Raw genomic sequence first — 16,505 nt, 5'->3', positions numbered from 1 at the left:
GTGATGACTTCATTAGATAAAAAGACCCAGGCTTGCCTTGAAGAGGCAATCTAGGAAACGTTGCCCTCAATGTACCTTGTGTTTCTCCCAACAGATACTTAATATTCAGAAAAAGCTTCAGTGACACTTGGTCTTAATACAGGAAAATAAATGTGATTCCTTCCCAGCTTTTTTGGCTCTTTCTAAGTAGGACTTACATTTATGATCAAAGATTCTGCAGCCAACTTTTTGTTGTGTCTTGACACTCAGTTGACGCAGCATCGCATTTCCATACACGTAAATGACAGCTGTTCAAATATAAGAAAGAGCACTGTGTCATAAATCATTGAGCACGCTATGAAAGAAATCAGAACGTTGGTCCCTGGCAGTGTCTCCAGCCTCCTGTCTTTGGCATCTGTAAACTTTGCAGTTTTGTCTAAGGTAAAAAGATAACTTTCAGTATCTCCCCTGTGCTGTCAGGGTTTGGAGATGACCATTTTGCAGGAGCTTGCCACGATGCTTTCTTGTTTCTGAAGCTGATGAAATGGCTCTTGAAGTTCTAGAATTTTTTCTCAGATGGCAGATAAAGGATTTGAAGTCTTTTGCAGCCTTCAAGATTACAAGGACATGTCTGACAAGCACTGCAAATTTTCTGAAAGCCATTATTCATTTGCCTGCTCTGTTAATCTGTGAGCAAAGCATCCATCCCCCAGCTCACACTGGTGTTACCATCTGCCACCGATAACATGGTGCCAGTTTGATTTCTAAGTATTCCTGTGTCTCTTACACACCCGATGCAGGCTTATACTCTGTCTTGGAAAATCCATTGTCATCATTTTTTTTATTTCCAGCTGTGTATTAGCAGCTATGAAAAATATTCTAGCACTTCTGTTTGTGTTAATGCTTCCAAGGTCACAGAAAAGAAAAAGAAATACCTTTTCAACTTTGGTTTTAATGTATTTGATTTTATTTGTGTTAAAAGACAAGCAGATGTTACTGGCATTGCTCACACCTGACATGTCTCACCAACATGCACTGCGTGAGTACTGCATGAGCTTTGGAAAACACTGCTTCTGAATTCCCTGTGGCATCCAAATGGTGTGTATGATGGATTTCTGGATATTCTTTTGCAGCTACCGTGTTGTTTTCTGTATTGTCACATTTCCTGCTGGAAAAAAAGAAATAGTCTGAAAAGGTTTTCTTCTGAAAAGCTGTGCTGCAGATGTTTATGTAATAATCTTGTATATGAGCACTGTTTCCTTACAGAGACGCAGTTCTGTCCACTTACCCCTAAGTCACCTTGTCTCTTAATGGCATTTCTTCTGCAGCTATCATCCATCACCATGGCCGAGAGGCTAACTTAAATAAAACACATGAGAATAATATAAAGCAGAGAGAATAATACAAAGCCGTGCTTTCCCTTCGTACTGAGCCAACAGACTTAAAATGTTATGTTCACAGCGCTAATGTTTAGATTTCACGGGGCTGATTATGAGAGCAATCCTTTCTGCAGCTCTTTAAGTGGACTGGAGCCATTCTGGAAATGCATTTCGAATGCACTTGTTTGCATTTTGGTGATGGTTTATATTATTCCTGCACAACACCTTGTTCACAAGCATTGCTGTTTAATGAAACGGCAGCGCCTGGGAGAGACGATGCAGCCTTCAGCAAAGCTGTCTCTGTGATTCAGCTGCTCTCTGTGTTTCAGAGCAGTGTTTCAGAGGTACCTGCAGTATTCCTTTGCCTGAGCGCCTCGCATCCCGCTGCTGAGCCCAAGCAGTCATCTTGCAAAGCTTGAACACATTCATCTCAGAATGGAACATGAACGCAGTCCTTGCTTGAGCTCAGCACAAGCCCACCTCTCCCTTTCTTACTGTACTGTGCAATGCTGAAGGCCACGTCTCCACTGTGGGGACGCAGGGCTCCCCTGCAGCCTGACCCAGCGCACCCAGTAGGTCCTTGTCTGTCAGCAGGACATTGAGCCCAGGTAGGGATTTCCCAAACTCTGCTTCGATCCCCTCTGGATAATTTCTTCTTGGAAGGAGTTGGCTGTTATCGTGCCTTGAAGTTTGTCTTGTTCATTGAACTTCTGCAGTGAAGTGTCTGTAATGCCACCTAGGGCGGGTGTTTGCTGTTCACCTAACAGAAACCTTCCTGGAAATGTTCTTCTTTTGTGCTATTTGACTTCTCATTTTGGAAGATCTTCAATAATTTGCACAGTTGATAGCAGGAGTTTGTGTTAAAAGATTTCTTACCTACAGAACAGTTCAGAGTTGTCACTCAGATTTGGGCAGATGAAAAATGACCCCAATCCCGTTTGCTGCAATGTCTTTGTCATGCAGCCAGCAGTATTTGCTATGACTATTTTTCTCCCTGTGCCAACACAAACACCCAGATCCCTTGATTTTTTTTTCTTATTAGATCTCTAGAAAGCTGATCTGCCTTTTATTTTGGGCAAGAAAAGCCCTAAACATTAAATGCCAATGTGAAACACAGCTGACGTGACAGAAACCTCTGTTCCTGCTGCACCAGCACAGGTGATGCATCTGTATTTCCCTAGTAGCTGACAGAGTGAAGGACGTCTCCCTGTCACACTGGGGACCTCCAAAGCCTCTGGACCCAGGTGAGGCATTAACAGAATGTGGATACTTTGTATGTTCCCAACTGCAGTATAGGGGAGCCCTGCACCTTCTTGGACTTGCCCTCTTCTCACCTGTAAGACCAGCCAGCACAAGCTGCAGAGGTGGCAGAAGGACGTGAACAGCACGCCTGGAACAGCTTTTGCTGCAGCTAACGTCTCCCTCTGGGTGTGATTTCTCCTGCGCACACCAACGTGCTGACAGCGGAGCCAGGAGGAGGAGAAATGCAAACCCAAAGGGGCTGACTGAGCGCCGGGGCGAGCTTTGAAACAGAGGCCATCTGTGAGACTGGGGATATGGAGCTGGGAGCTTGACTTATGCACCTTCTGCTATTGCAAGATATTGTCCTTGGCTGGAGAAATACAGAACAGCTTTGTTCTGGGGAGATCTGTGGGCTGACCGTCCTGGGAGAGCCTCGCAGGGCTCCGACACTGCTAATACCGATAGGTGAGGAAAGCCGGGAACCAGATGCGTCTCGGCTGTGCCAAAGTGATTGCTGCCGGGTATGCGAAGAATTGCCTTCACGGACAGCAAGTGTTGTGGCAGAACAGCGTTAGCTACCCGCGGGGGGAAGCTCCTCAGTCCCCAGAGCCCAGACAAGGGCCGTGCTGCAGCGCCTGCCTCCATGTCCTGGGCAGCGGTCAGCTGTGCCGCCCTGCGGGTTGGCAGCGACCAAAGCCAAGCTGCTGCCACGTGACTTCGGGCAGGGCTGCCTTCGCACGCGCGCGGCTGCGCTCAGTGTTACGGAGCAAACTTTGGAGCAAATTGCTGCTAACTCCTTTCTCTTCTCCCGTGCACGATCCCTATTACCGGGTATCTCCTGCTCGGTTTCTTTGCTGCTTCCGCGGCTCGCTGTTAGCTGAGCCAAAGCGGAGGCACGCACGCGGTGCCCCGCGCTTCGCGGCGCTGATCTCGGTCGGTGTGAGGAGCAGAGCTCCGCCGTTTGTGGCGGGAGCCCTCCCGGCCGCCGGGCTTCCTGTGCGTTCGGGGAGCGTCTGCACGAGGACTGTGGGCGCCGGGCCGTGAGGGCGGCGGGAAAAGCTGTGACTTCAGATGGCGGTTCTCTCTCGCGTCAGCTTCGCGGGCAGGAGCGGCCCCGAGCACCGCCCGGCGGGCAGCGACCGCCGCCATTTCCCGCCGCCCTCGGAGGCGAAAGCCCCGCGCGCCATTGGCCGCCGCCGTCACGTGACACCGGCACGCCGGCTGTGCCGCGCCGATCGCGGTGCCGTGCGCGGGTTCGTCCCGCAGCGCCGCGGTCCCCGAGGCCCCCCGCGGGGCTGAGGACGCCGTGGCCGAGGAGCCCGCGTCGGTAGGACCCGCTGTTGTAGCTCCCCGCTACCGGGCGGAGCCGGGCCGGCCTCCCTGCCCGCCTGCAGGACCTCGGGGACGGACATGATCTCCCACGCGGACCCGAAGGCGGAGCGGTGGTTCTCCCGTCTGCGTGCCTGCGAGGGGCGGGCGGGTCTGCGCGGCTCCTGCCCAGGTAAGGCGGTCCGGCTTTGCCTGCACCAACCTGGGCTGTCGGTGGGTGGAGGAGCAGGCCGTGGTGCATCTTCACGTGCTTTGTCCGGTATGGACCTCCTCTGTTTGCTGTGCCAGCACGCACTGAGATCAGCCCAGGCAGCACAAGGTGCAGAGGCTTTCCCCTCCTCCCGCAGCTCTCTTTGTTTACCTGTCATTACCCGTCACCCAGCTGGTCAGTGCCCTGAGGTTCTGCCACAGTTGATCCTCGCAGTCAGCATTCATCTCTTTGGCCCTGCATGGCATGGAATCTCCAGCAAATCTTTCCGTTTTCCCCTTTCCCTCCATCACCACATTATTTCGGGTCCCTCTTTGCGTAGCAACTTCATGACTTACTCAGTTCATGTGAAGAGCAAATGTTCAGGAATGCTTTTAGACACATCTCCCTTCTGTAAAATGGATGATGTCTCTGAAGAGCTCTGTAGTTTATAAGGTGAGACTCCTGTTTCCAAAGGCTGTGCTGGCCCTTCCCCAGTATGCCTTCCTTGGTCATCTGTCACTAAATCTCTTATTCCAGCTTTTGTTTATTTGCTTGGAATGTCTGCTGGGCTTCCCGCTCCCTGGATGTTGCCTCAAGGCCTCCCTCTGCCATCACACCCAGCCACATGACAATGAGGTACAGCAGCCAGGAGTCCAGCTGTGTTGGGAAGTTCCATGAGCAAGCCCTGCTGGGTTAGACCCAAGTCTAAGCCACGTCTTAGGGATCCCAGGACTGGCCAGAAACGGATGATGCCAGAGAAGGGAATCAGTATACAGTGACACCTCCGCAAATGCTCTGCCATTCTTCCACTTAAAATCCTTCCAGTGACGTCCGCTCATCACGATGTTGATTAAACCTTTTACAAACAGCTTGTCCTGGGTGCCAGTGAAGATGTCAGATAGGTCAGGCATCAAACAAAAATGGTCGTAGAAGTTTCATGATGGAGAGCTGGAGCCGTACCAGTAGTCACTGTGATAGGAACCTTAAAACTTCTGATATTCTCCAACTAAGTCTGATGGAGAGGTCAAGAGTTTCATCCTGGCCTGCCAAAAATGTCATCCTTCTAACCTGTCTTTGGATATCGTTCACTTTTCTTTCAGGCCTGGATGGATGTAACTGCAGTCAGATGGAAGTGCCTTCGTGGTGAACAGCAATGTTCCCGTTTCTGTTTCTTTCAGGGGATTACATTAATGAAAACCATGAGAGAACCACACCAAATTGCTATGAAAAGCCACTTAGGAGTTCTCTGTAAAATCATATTGTGACGTTTTATATGCTGACTAGAAAGAGAGAGATTAAATAGGTGCATATATTGGTTAGGTTAAAAATTGTAGACTCTCCTTCCTTAATTGCCAGCTTACAACTCAGTACTGACTCCTCTTCCAAGGCACACAGTTCCTTATCACAGCTCTGCCAGACCACAGGAAGCATCTGTGGTTTGTGCATCAATCCCACAGGGCCGATATGCTGCCAGTTTATTTCACAAGAGTTTTCAGAGTGTCAGGAAATAGCAGTCAAATCTGTCCCACTTTAGAAATCAATCTGGAGGTCTCTGTTTCTGCAGCTTTACTTCTCAGCCCCTTCCATATTTTGAGTTTTATGTATAGTCAGCAGCAAGTCATCCCTGGAAGTCCGTGTAAGGAGATCACATGGAAATCTATTGGCCTGGTTGACCTATGTGATGATACATCCATCCCTGGAGGCATTCGGGGCGGGATCCTGGGCAGCCTGATCTAGTGGTTGGCAGCCAGCCCGTGGCAGGGGGTGAAACTGCACGATCCCCTCTAACCTAAGCTGTTCTGTGATGATTCGTGTTGCCATTTCTCCCTAAGCGTTCACACCTTCTGTCCTGCCACTTTAAGGTATAAGCTCGCAAAGCCCACAGCACTGTTGGGGATTCAGGTTTTTGATCCTCTTAGGATGCTCATCAAACCACACTTCAGCAGTGAGCTGGAAACAGTCACTGCTCTGCATAAATGCCCTAGAAATCCATGCAGGCTCCTTCCCCTGGAAAGGCTTTCAAGTGACCTTGAGTCTGTGTGGCATACATATCTGTCAGTGGTGGTTCTCCAAGACTTTTTGCATAAGAGGGCAGGTATTTGCCTGTGCCTTGCTGCACAAGATAGTACTTTATGGCCTTTCTCTGCCTGTTCAATTTCTAATGTTTTTAGATATAATATCCCAGAATATCAGCTATCTTTGCCATTTGAGCACTAAACTTTTACCTGCGATGTGCCAGTAAGCCCTGGGTAATTTCCAGAGTTTGTTCTTGATGCTGTGAACACTGCAAAATCCTCTGAGTAGGTGGGAAGGAGTTATCAGAACGTTTTAACCTTAAATTCAAGCTGCTGCATTTTTAGAATTTGGCCCCTTTTGATTTCCTTTGTCCAAGGCTTCTTTCTTGCATGTGACACCTCTCTGGATTCTCGTTTTCTTACAGCTGAGTATGGGATTGAGAGCAAGAAAGAGGAGACTCCCCACTGGGGCATTCCTGGGCCAGCAAAGCCTGAGGGTTTAGTGTCAGCATTACCCAAGGAGAAGAGTTCTCACAGTCCTGAACAGGACTCAGTTCACCTACGCAGGTCAGAAAGGGCTCAGAAACCTCCCCTGGGGAAGAGGCACAGCCGGGTGATGGTACGTGGAAAGAGCTTCAGGAGGCTGCCAGATATCATCCAGCAGAGAAATCCTGCTGCAACGAGACTGACAATATGTGGGGACTGCGGGAAGAGCTTCCGGGTGAGCTCCAACCTCATCCAGCATCGGAGAATCCACACTGGAGAGAAACCCTTCGCCTGCACCGACTGCGGGGAGAGCTTCAGGCAGCGGTCACACCTCATCCAGCACCAGAGGACCCACACTGGGGAGCGGCCCTACGCCTGTGCCGAGTGTGGGAAGAGCTTCAGCATGAGCTCCAAACTGATCCGCCACCAGGTAACCCACACGGGGGAGAAGCCCTACAAATGCACAGAGTGTGGGAAATGCTTCTCTGGGAACTCCCAGCTTGTCCAGCACCAACGGGTGCACACTGGGGAGAAACCCTATGAGTGTAGCAACTGCGGGAAGAGCTTCAGCGTGAGCTCAGCCCTCACACGGCACCAGCGGGTCCACACTGGGGAGAAACCCTACAAGTGTGTGGAGTGCGGGAAGAGCTTCAGCCAGAGCTCCGAGCTCATGAAGCACCAGCGGGTCCACAGCGGGGAGAAACCCTACGAGTGCTCCGAGTGCGGGAAGAGCTTCACAGTGAGTTCTGCCCTTATCCAGCACCGGCGGTTCCACCTGGGCGAGCGCCCTTACGGCTGCACCGAGTGCGGGAAGAGCTTCACGGTGAGCTCCCACCTCATCCAGCACCGCCGCTTCCACACTGGGGAGCGGCCCTTCGAGTGCGCCGAGTGCGGGAAGAGCTTCTTGTGGAGGTCGGCCCTGCTCCGTCACCGCAGGGTCCACACCGGGGAGAGGCCCTATGCCTGCTCCGACTGCGGGGACAGCTTTCGGCAGAGCGCCCACCTCATCCAGCACCGCCGCATCCACAGCGGGGAGCGGCCCTACAGCTGTGCTGACTGCGGGAAGGGCTTCACCGTCAGCTCCGCGCTGCTCCGGCACCGGCAGATCCACCGGGGAGGGGAGCCCTAGGAGGACCGAGGACATGCGGTGGTTTGGCCCGATGCTCGCTGTCATCCCTGGGAGCAGAGCCCAGCGTCTCTCCTTGCACTATTGAGTGTGCTGCTTGTCGGGGGTGAAAGCAATTTCTTTTTAAGAGAACAAATCCTGAAAGGTAGGGATGGAGGAAGGTTGCAAAGAGCTGAGCTGGAGGTGGGGGAAGGAGGTGGGATAGCTGTTGGCAGAGGAGGAAGTCATTTGAGAAGAGCAGAATATCATCAGCGGGGTGTTTTAGAGGAAGGGAAATATGCTGCCTCTCCTCTCCTTGGAGAGCTGACAGGGAGGGATCTCAGAGCCTGCAAAGCTCTGATTTGGGTAAAGAAAAGCTGCTTTCTTCCGTGGTTCTGATCGACGTTCTCCAGATTGAGGGCTGTGCCCATAGCATGGAGAAGCCCAAAGCCCCGTGCTGCTGCCACCCATGGCTGTCTGACGGTGTGCCGGGTCACAGAGCAGTCGGTCTGAGGTGTCCGTCTGTCCATCCGTAGCCTGCGGCTGCGTTGGGGCTCCTTTTGGGGCTGCCCCCTCGCCGGGCTGTGGGCGGAGCAGCCGCACGGCGCTCCCTGAGGGCATCCCGGACTTTCAGCTTTGAAGATGTGACAGTTGAGCGCTCTTTCCGAATGTGAGTAAGCATTAAATCGTACGTTAATGAGGTTTAATTATTTCTAAAACTTGTAAATAAAACCCTTCACTAAAAAGCATTTTCACCGTGCATCTTTAGCCCCCGCCGTGTAGCCTGGGCTTTGCTCCTGCCATCCTGGCTTACGCTTCATCTCGGAGCGGAGCAGCCCGATCAGCTCCGGACGCGAACCCGGCGACGTGTGGTCACGTGCTCAGCCGATCGGCCGCGCGGGTCGGAGGGCGCGCCGCCGTTCGCGCCTGCGCAGCGTCAGACCGTGGGCGGGGCTTGCCGTGACGTCCGGTGTCCCCATTGGCTGTCGACGAGGCGGGGCAGAGCGGAAGTGCGAGCCCCCTCAGTGACGTAAGCCGCCTCCTCCAATCACAGCTCTCTCCCGCGAGGTAAATGCGGGCCGGCAACGCCGGGCCTTTGTCTTGCGCCGCGGGGCACGGCGCGAGCGGGCGGCGGCGGGTGAGTGCGCGGTGCGTCTCTGTGGCAACGCGGCCCCGTGGCAACGCGGCCGGGCCGGGGCCGCGCTGAGGTATGGCGATCCGGGGCACGGCCGGGCTGAGGCCTCGGTGCCCAGGGGCGCTCGCGGTGTTTGCCGGCCCCTTCCTAACGCTGTCCGGGTGGGCACCGGGCCCGCGGACTGGGCTGCGGTGTGGGGAGCGGGGAGCTGCCTCGAGGGAGAGGTCCTTGCTGCCGCCTTCATCGGAACCGGCTGCTGGGACGGTGGCGGCTTCGGAGGCGCTGCTGCCGTTGTGCCGTCGGGTGAGACGGGCGCCTCGTTCGGGCCTCACCGCGTTCGTACGCTGCTGCGTTTCGTCCATCGGCCCGAAGCGCTGCTGCTCCAGCCTGCGGTGTCCCGGGCTCTCCCGGAGGGAAGGCTCTTCTATCTGTGTGTCACGCTGCGCTGCCCTACCGGAACGTAACCCCTGCGGGGCTGCTGGTGGGAGGACTGCCTGCTGAAGGGCAGGGCTGGACGGGTGACCTATGGTCTCAATAGGTGCTTACTCCCTCAATTGGTGTGCTGATCTGCTGGACTGCGGCTCTGGGAGGCAGAAGTGGTGTTTGCTTGGGCTCGAAGTACGACCCAGCTCCAGGTGGAGCCTTACATCCAGGTGGGATCCGGTAATGCAGCTGTTTGTTCCGTGGGTCTCTGTTTCCAGATGACCTCCCCAGCAGGAGGAGAAGGGGTGAAGCTGCCCCAAGTTCTTTAGTCATGACCTCAGGCCTGGAGTTCTGGGGTCTATCTCCTTCCTCACCCCACCTTCAGAGATGTTTGGGTAGGTGTAGTCGTGCTCTGCTGCTTTAAAGCAAGGATCTGAGCCGTGTGCATTCGGAGCCGTGTGCTGGTTGAATTGCAGAGATGAGCTCTGTATTGAGTGGTTGTTCTGTCAGCTACTGAACCGATGAGAGTGCCCAAGCAAAGCCAGCACTTCCAGTCTTGCTTCTTACTGCAGCGGTGTCTCTCGGATTCCTTCAGAAGGCATAGAATTATTCACGTTGAATATCTGAGAACAACAGCCATGCATGTTGAGTGTGAAGCTTGCTGTGCGATTGTGTGTAGGGGAAAACAAACTGCTGGCTAGATGAGGATATTTTACAGGAGGGACTGAGTGCTGTGTTATTGGAAAAGAAATATGTGGAGTGCTGAGCTGTTCTGTACCAAATCTCCTCCAGCCCTGCTGTCCTGTGCCTGCTGGATCCCTCCCAGGCAGGCTGCTGGGGACTGTGTTTACTCTGAATGTCAGCCAGGAGCCTCAGAGCAAATGAAGCAATACTCCAACCCCTGAAGCACCAGCAGGCAGCTGCTGGGAGCTCCCTCTGCATGTGTAGGACACGGCCTCTTTCAGAGGAGTGGAGTGCTCCAGGACGCCGTTGCTTTGACCAGTGACTGTGCTGTGGGATTTCAGTTGCTGAGGGTTTGTAGTGACAGGAGAGTTAAAATGTTTTTATTTTCCTCTCCTCTGAGTTCTCCTACAGTGTCATCATACCGCAGAAGATGTGGATTGGGTTGGTGCTGCCTTGTCCCTGATTCATGGCTCATCAGGGAGGTGTCTGTACTAGAGACTGTATTGGGGAAAATTAAACTACCTTATTTTCCTGCAGGCATACTGTCTTCAAAGCATGCTAGAAGGACTGGCTTCATTGCTGTTTTGTTATGGAGATGAGCATGACAAGCTGAGCTTCTCCAAAAAACACTTGGGAGGTGCAAGTCTGAGAGCACTTGGTCCTTAAATGAATTTTTACGTGCTAACTCCTTCCAATGGTAGGAAGATAGTGTGGCTGTAGGACTCTTAACTCACATTACTTTTCCTACTGCACGGGGCTAACTCATGTCACAGAGCAGTGCGTTTTGGTCCTGCATGGTCCTCATCTGTGCTGCCACCTGAGCCAGGCTGTCAGGGTGAGAAGGAGAGCTGTCTGAGCACAGGTGGAAATTTCACCCTGGTAATGTGCCCCAGCTGTGTGCTGTGCTGTAGCACACCTGGGGATGTGCCATCAGCCCCAGCTGCTCTGCGGGACAGAGCTCTGCAGGGTGGTCCAGGGCACCTGAGAGGGTTAGAAGTAGGTGAGGAACTGGAGGGCAGTTAATTGGTAACTAGCTTGGTTTGTGTTTGCATCTCGTGAGAGTGGAGCCACCGACTGTTCTGCCAGCTCAGGCTCTGTGAGCTTGCTTGGCCTGTTCTCATCTGTTTATCTGGTCTGCTCTCCTCCTGTCCCCAGATGCAGCCCTCCAGGGAGGCCTGAACTCAGCCCTGGGAGATGGGCTGACTCCCTTACAGCCTTGGTTTGCTGAAGAGCCAGCAGGAAGCTCAGCTCCTTGCTCATTTGGCGAGGCTGCCTGTAATTTGGGGGAGTAATCAGCACAAAGCTGATTACAGCTCCATTTTATAAATGGGATGCCTGGATTTATGGCCAAGCCAGAGTGTTCAGCTGGTATAAACCAAGTGTCTTGCTCCTGGCTCTGGGTACTTCTTGTGCATGCTGCTACATCACACGGGAAAGAAAATCTACCTCTGCTTTGGAACATAATCTGCTCTGTTGCAGGGAAGGCTCTTGTGAAAACGTCTGGTGGCTGCTCCTCACCACCCTGCGTGGTGGTGCAGCTGCAAGGCTCCCTGTTGGACTGCTCCGTGTTTCCTCCCCGTTATTGCTTTTGTTAAGGCAGCTTCCCTCTAAAATCCCTCTCTGATTTTGCCTTTCAGTGTCTCTGATCTCCAGAACAGACCAGCAATGCCATCAGTTATGGAGAACTCAGAAGGAGGAGATGAAGGGGAAAGCTTACGCTATGAGGAAATGGAAGACGACAACGTCAGGTGAGTGCTGCTGGCCTTGTCTGGTAATGTGGCACAGAGCTGGGTTTGGGTAAGGCAGGGCACATCAAACTCAAGTTCAGTGATCTCCTGGCTCATCTGTAGTCTTCTCTAGCTGAAAACTAGTCCAGCCAGGACCGAGGCTGCCCTGCAGTTGGAGGTGTACCTTCCTACAGAGTAGGAACAAATGCAAAGGCTGTTCTTGTAGGGTGGTGTATCACAGAGAGGCCGGAGTTGGAAGGGACCTCAAGGATCACGAATCTCCAACCCCCTGCCACATGCAGGACCACCAACCTCCACATTCAACCAGCCCAGGGCCCCATCCAACCTGGCACTGAACACCTCCAGGGATGGACGGGGCATCACAGCCTCTCTGGGCAGCTGTTCCAGCACCTCACCACTCTCTCTGTAAAGAACTTCCCCCTGACACAGAGCAAGTTCTGCAGAACTTCTTCAAAGTTACGCAAAACTGTTTGGTTATCCCTCCAAACAACAAATAGCTGCGCTCAAAGCATTCTAAATTGTGCTTTAAAAGGAAAATTTTCCTCATATGAAAATGGGAAGGGTGAGTAGGGTGGTTCCAGAATACTGAAGTGAGCTGATTGATTGCTCTTTGACTTGATGGGCTCAGCTTCATGAGAGGTTAATGCTCCCTGGCTCTCCTGTTGTGTTCAAGTCTTGTCTAGCCTGTTACTTGCATGAGTACGGAGCGTTCAAAATGTCTTTTTTACAGCTAACGTAAATGTGCTGTCTGTAGCAAACCAGCCATAAAAACAGGGTAAGGTGCACTGTGGCATCATTTTGTGGGTGTAGGTGTTGATAACTGTACTGAGTTCCAGGTACGTGCAGTGGCTGTGATCCAAGATCATCAGTTTTTTAGAAGGAGAGCTTGTGGAAACATGCAAAACCAGCATATTTCAGAATGAATACCTCTTGTTTTTAAGAGTGTTCCTGCCCTGCTTTGTCAGTGGGTTCTCATCTTTTCTCCAGTGGTTGCTCAGAGAGGCTGTGGATGCCCCATCTCTGGAGGCATTCAAGGCCAGGTTGGATGTGGCTCTGGGCAGCCTGGTCTGCTGGTTGGCGACCTGCACACAGCAGGGGGTTGGAACTGGATGATCTTTGAAGTCCTTTCTGTGATGATTATTGCAGTACCCTTGGTGCCCCAGTCAGAAAAGCTCAAGTTCTGCCTGTGTGTGTCCATCTGCTCCTACTCAAGGCTGTCTTCTGCAAAGAGACCAAGAAGTATAGAAGCAAGGCCCTGCTGCTCTTTATCCTGTCCTGGTAGTTGCTCTTGATACGCTCAGGGTCTCCTTTAGTGTTGTTGTGGCTCAGGGTTGGAAGTGAAAGCACCAGTGCAAGGAATTGAGAATCCTTCACAATTTCTCCAGCATCCTGGAGCCCCTGCTCAGCACCAGGGCTCCTGGGTGAAGCCTGGCTCAGGTGGGAGCCCTGACTGCTGTCACCCTGACATTTCCTGGGGGTGATGCTGGTTGCAGCCAGCAGGGCTGGACCGAGGGATCCCTACTCTGAACCTGCACCAGACGAGGCCTGGGATGGTGAGGCTGCAGGGTCCCTCCAAACTCAGTAAGGACAAACTCATGACTGTATGTGGGAGTGGAGTGAAAGGAGCTCTCCCTGCTTGCCTGCAGCCCGACTGACCTTTCAGAGCTGCTGAAGGAGGGGACTAAGGAGTCCCACGACCGTGCAGAGAATACTCAGTTTGTCAAAGACTTCCTGAAAGGACGGATCAAGAAGGAGCTCTTCAAGGTGAGTGTGGCTTTGCTGCCTTGGCAGAGAAACTCTTTGTTGTACTCGATGACTACAGCTGGGGACTTGCTGAGGCAGAACACCACAGGCCCATGTGTAGGGGGTAGATTAGGGGTGAGGGGTGGGGGGGGAACTGGTTTCTAGATGGCATGGCTGAATGGTGACCACTACTGGAGGGCCCTGTGCTGCTCAGTGTGTCTCAGAGCTGGAACTCGGCATGGTGAGGAGCATACTGGCCCAGAACAGTTTCACTTAGGTGGAAGTGCTGTGTTTCTGGCTGCTCAGGGCAGCTGCAGCACATGTACCAATGGCAAAAGCTGTGTGCTTATGCAGCAAAAGCCATGTGGGCTTACAGCACTCATTTCAGGCTCTGGTTGTTGTTTTCTGTAGATTTCAGGTCAGTGTTTTCTGTTCTGAGCAGAAGAGATGATGTGGGGTACTGTCTTGGCACAGTCAGTCTTTGGCTGTTGGTGTGAATGGTACCTTTAGGATGCAGCTGGTCCTGTGCCTAGTACAGGCTCTCCAGGTCTTGTGTCCACCCTGGGGTTTCCTTGTGTAGCCCTGTTCCATGAAGGGATGGAGTAGTCACAAGATGCAATAGAGCAAGCAACTTATGTTCACTGTGCTTTGTCCACAGCTGGCTACCACAGCACTTTACTTCACATACAGTGCTTTGGAAGAGGAAATGGATCGCAATAAGGACAACCCAGTGTTTGCTCCTCTGTATTTCCCTCTAGAGCTTCACCGGAAAGAAGCGTTGATTAAAGACATGAAATATTTCTATGGAGAAGATTGGAAAGAGAAGATACAGTGTTCAGATGCAACTCAGCAATATGTGGACAGAATCCATCATGTGGGACAGCATGAGCCTGAGTTGCTGGTGGCTCATGCTTACACACGCTACATGGGGGACCTCTCAGGTGGCCAAGTGCTGAAGAAGGTAGCCCAGAGGGCCCTCAAGTTGCCCATTACTGAGGAAGGGATCCAGTTCTACACGTTTGAGAACATTTCCAATGCACAGAAGTTCAAGCAGCTGTATAGAGCAAGGCTGAATGCTCTAGACTTGGACAAGAACTGCAAGGAACGGATCGTGGAAGAGGCCAACAGAGCTTTCAGATTTAACATGGAGGTACTAAATCCTTTGTGCCCTTATACACAGTGGTTTGGATAAGAGACCAGATGAAGGGATTCTGGTGGAAAGGGGATTCTGCCTTTGCTGTTTGGGATCCTAGTCTGAATAGATCTGTCACTATTTTAAGGAGATGAGGTTGGTATTGGGCAGGAATTCATGCCATACGCCCCAGTGGAACCTTTGAGCCTGAGCTGAGATGGCTTCACTGCGAGATTCCCATGAACTGTGTGGCTTTGAAGTAGAGGTGGGAACAGAGCTCTCTGAGATGGCTGTACTCAGCCTGAGTGCAGTGCATCCAGTCTCACCTGTGGGCTGGTCAGAAGTGTTTGTAACCCCATGGGCCCGTTACTGCCCAGAGTGTTTGCCAGTCATAAAACACATCTGAGCTTCAGTAGGAGATAAATGTAGGCTTAGTTACCAGATGTGAGCCTTAATCTCTGCCTGGAGTATGTTACTGGTGTCAGCTGGTCAGCAGCAAGGTGGGATATGGCAAGCTCTTTCATCAGGATCCTTACAGAAGCCCTCCAGCAGAGCTAGAAGGGCCTGCACAAATGGGAGCAGTAACCCAGAGAGGGTCTGGCAGCAGGGAGGGCTCTTTGCCCTGTACTCCCATGTGCAGCAGGCAATCTGATGCTTTTGCCATTGGCTGTGCCTTCTCAGAGCTGTGGTGTGTGCCAGGTGAGACCTCACCACACACCTGCCTGCAAGGCACTCTGAAATGAGTATCGGATGCTGCGTTTGGGATCTGCGTGGAGGCAGGCAGCAGCAGCTCTTGCCAGTTCTGTGCATGTCTCCATGGGTCTGTATGGCAGCTCTCTGGCTTTGCTCACTCCACACACTCGCTGTGCTCACTTGCAGGTGTTTGATGAACTGGACAAGATCGGCCAGTCGCTGGTGGAAGAAGCCCAGGATGGAGGTGTTCCAGTTCACGACGGGAAAGGAGACGTACGCAAATGCCCTTACTATGCAGATAAGCTGGGTAGGCTTGGGGTGATGTGAGGACTGCCACGTGAATGTGGCAGAGGCCTTGCAGCACTGACAATGCTTTCTTTATTCTAGCAGGCAGTGCAGCAGCTGGCTGTCCCTATCACACTGCTGTGGCCTTGGCAAAGCAGCCCATCGTGCAGCTGATCCTGGCGGCTTGTGTTGCTGTGGCAGCAGGAGTTGCAGTGTGGTATGTGATGTGATGCCAAGCCTGGTGCCTGGCCCTATGTGGTGGTGAGGGGAGAGACACCCTGCCCTTGTTTCAACTCCTCCCTTGCTGTTGGTGGAGTGACTGCGGGGAAATAAAGCAGGGAGAGGTTAAAAATCCAGGGGGACTATCCAAGACTTCTTGCACACCAATAATGCAAGCACTGTAATGCAATGTCTTTAGCTAACTAGTGTACGGAACTGATCTGGTAAGAGGATGTGAAGATTCCAGTTCAACACTGCTCTGTGCTGGCTGGAGCAGCTTTTAAAGCTAGAGATGTCTTGTCCTGCAGTGGCAAAGCCTTCACGTGCTTGGCTTTTCTTTGGCTGGAGCAGTCTGTGGAGGGAATTTCCTGCCCTGGGCTGCAACCCAAGAATGTGTCGTCGGTCTTCTCAGAGAAGAGTACTCAAGTTTCCTACCCTGAGAAACAAACATTTGTCATACTCTGACTATGCTGTGGGTCCGTTAGCTCAAAGGAATGACCCAGGGACCAAGCATAACTCGTGTTGGATGGCGCTCACTGGGTGAGGGGACAGGACCAAATGTGTGGGTTGCTGGTATGAAGGTGTCAAATGTACATTGTGCAACATCGATTTATCTTTGCTGAAGCCTTGATTGGAATAAAAAGCTGCTGTGCTATAGCTGAGGAAAGCCAGAGGGCCCTCTATAGGAGAGTGTAGTTCCATGTGGGGGCTATGGAAG

General features: G+C 52.4%; 2 protein-coding genes across 7 annotated transcripts; both read left to right on the top strand.

The window, feature by feature from the left end:
- Positions 1-3,915: 3,915 nt before the first annotated feature.
- Positions 3,916-8,471, top strand: LOC122176289 (zinc finger protein 501-like). Its single transcript, XM_042864687.1, has 2 exons — positions 3,916-4,101; positions 6,560-8,471. The coding sequence occupies exons 1-2, from the start codon at positions 4,011-4,013 to the stop codon at positions 7,747-7,749; spliced, it is 1,281 nt and encodes a 426-aa protein (XP_042720621.1). The 5' UTR covers positions 3,916-4,010; the 3' UTR covers positions 7,750-8,471.
- Positions 8,472-8,801: 330 nt separating this feature from the next.
- Positions 8,802-16,449, top strand: HMOX2 (heme oxygenase 2). Of its 6 annotated transcripts, none has more exons than XM_042864024.1 (6): positions 8,802-8,863; positions 11,605-11,715; positions 13,362-13,479; positions 14,117-14,608; positions 15,470-15,590; positions 15,671-16,449. In XM_042864024.1, exons 2-6 carry the CDS (start codon positions 11,633-11,635, stop codon positions 15,796-15,798), a joined length of 942 nt encoding a protein of 313 aa, XP_042719958.1. In that variant the 5' UTR covers positions 8,802-8,863; positions 11,605-11,632; the 3' UTR covers positions 15,799-16,449. The 6 variants fall into 6 exon arrangements, with proteins under 6 accessions (XP_042719958.1, XP_042719960.1, XP_042719961.1 ...); XM_042864026.1 differs by having other exon boundaries at positions 8,846-8,874; XM_042864027.1 differs by lacking the exon at positions 8,802-8,863 and adding an exon at positions 8,909-8,933.
- Positions 16,450-16,505: the final 56 nt, after the last annotated feature.

This window comes from Lagopus leucura, unplaced genomic scaffold (genome assembly GCF_019238085.1).
Source record: "Lagopus leucura isolate 7727_CA_CO unplaced genomic scaffold, USGS_WTPT01 Super-Scaffold_760, whole genome shotgun sequence".
NCBI classification, from domain to species: domain Eukaryota; kingdom Metazoa; phylum Chordata; class Aves; order Galliformes; family Phasianidae; genus Lagopus; species Lagopus leucura.
This window is presented reverse-complemented; position numbering and strand designations above follow the sequence as displayed.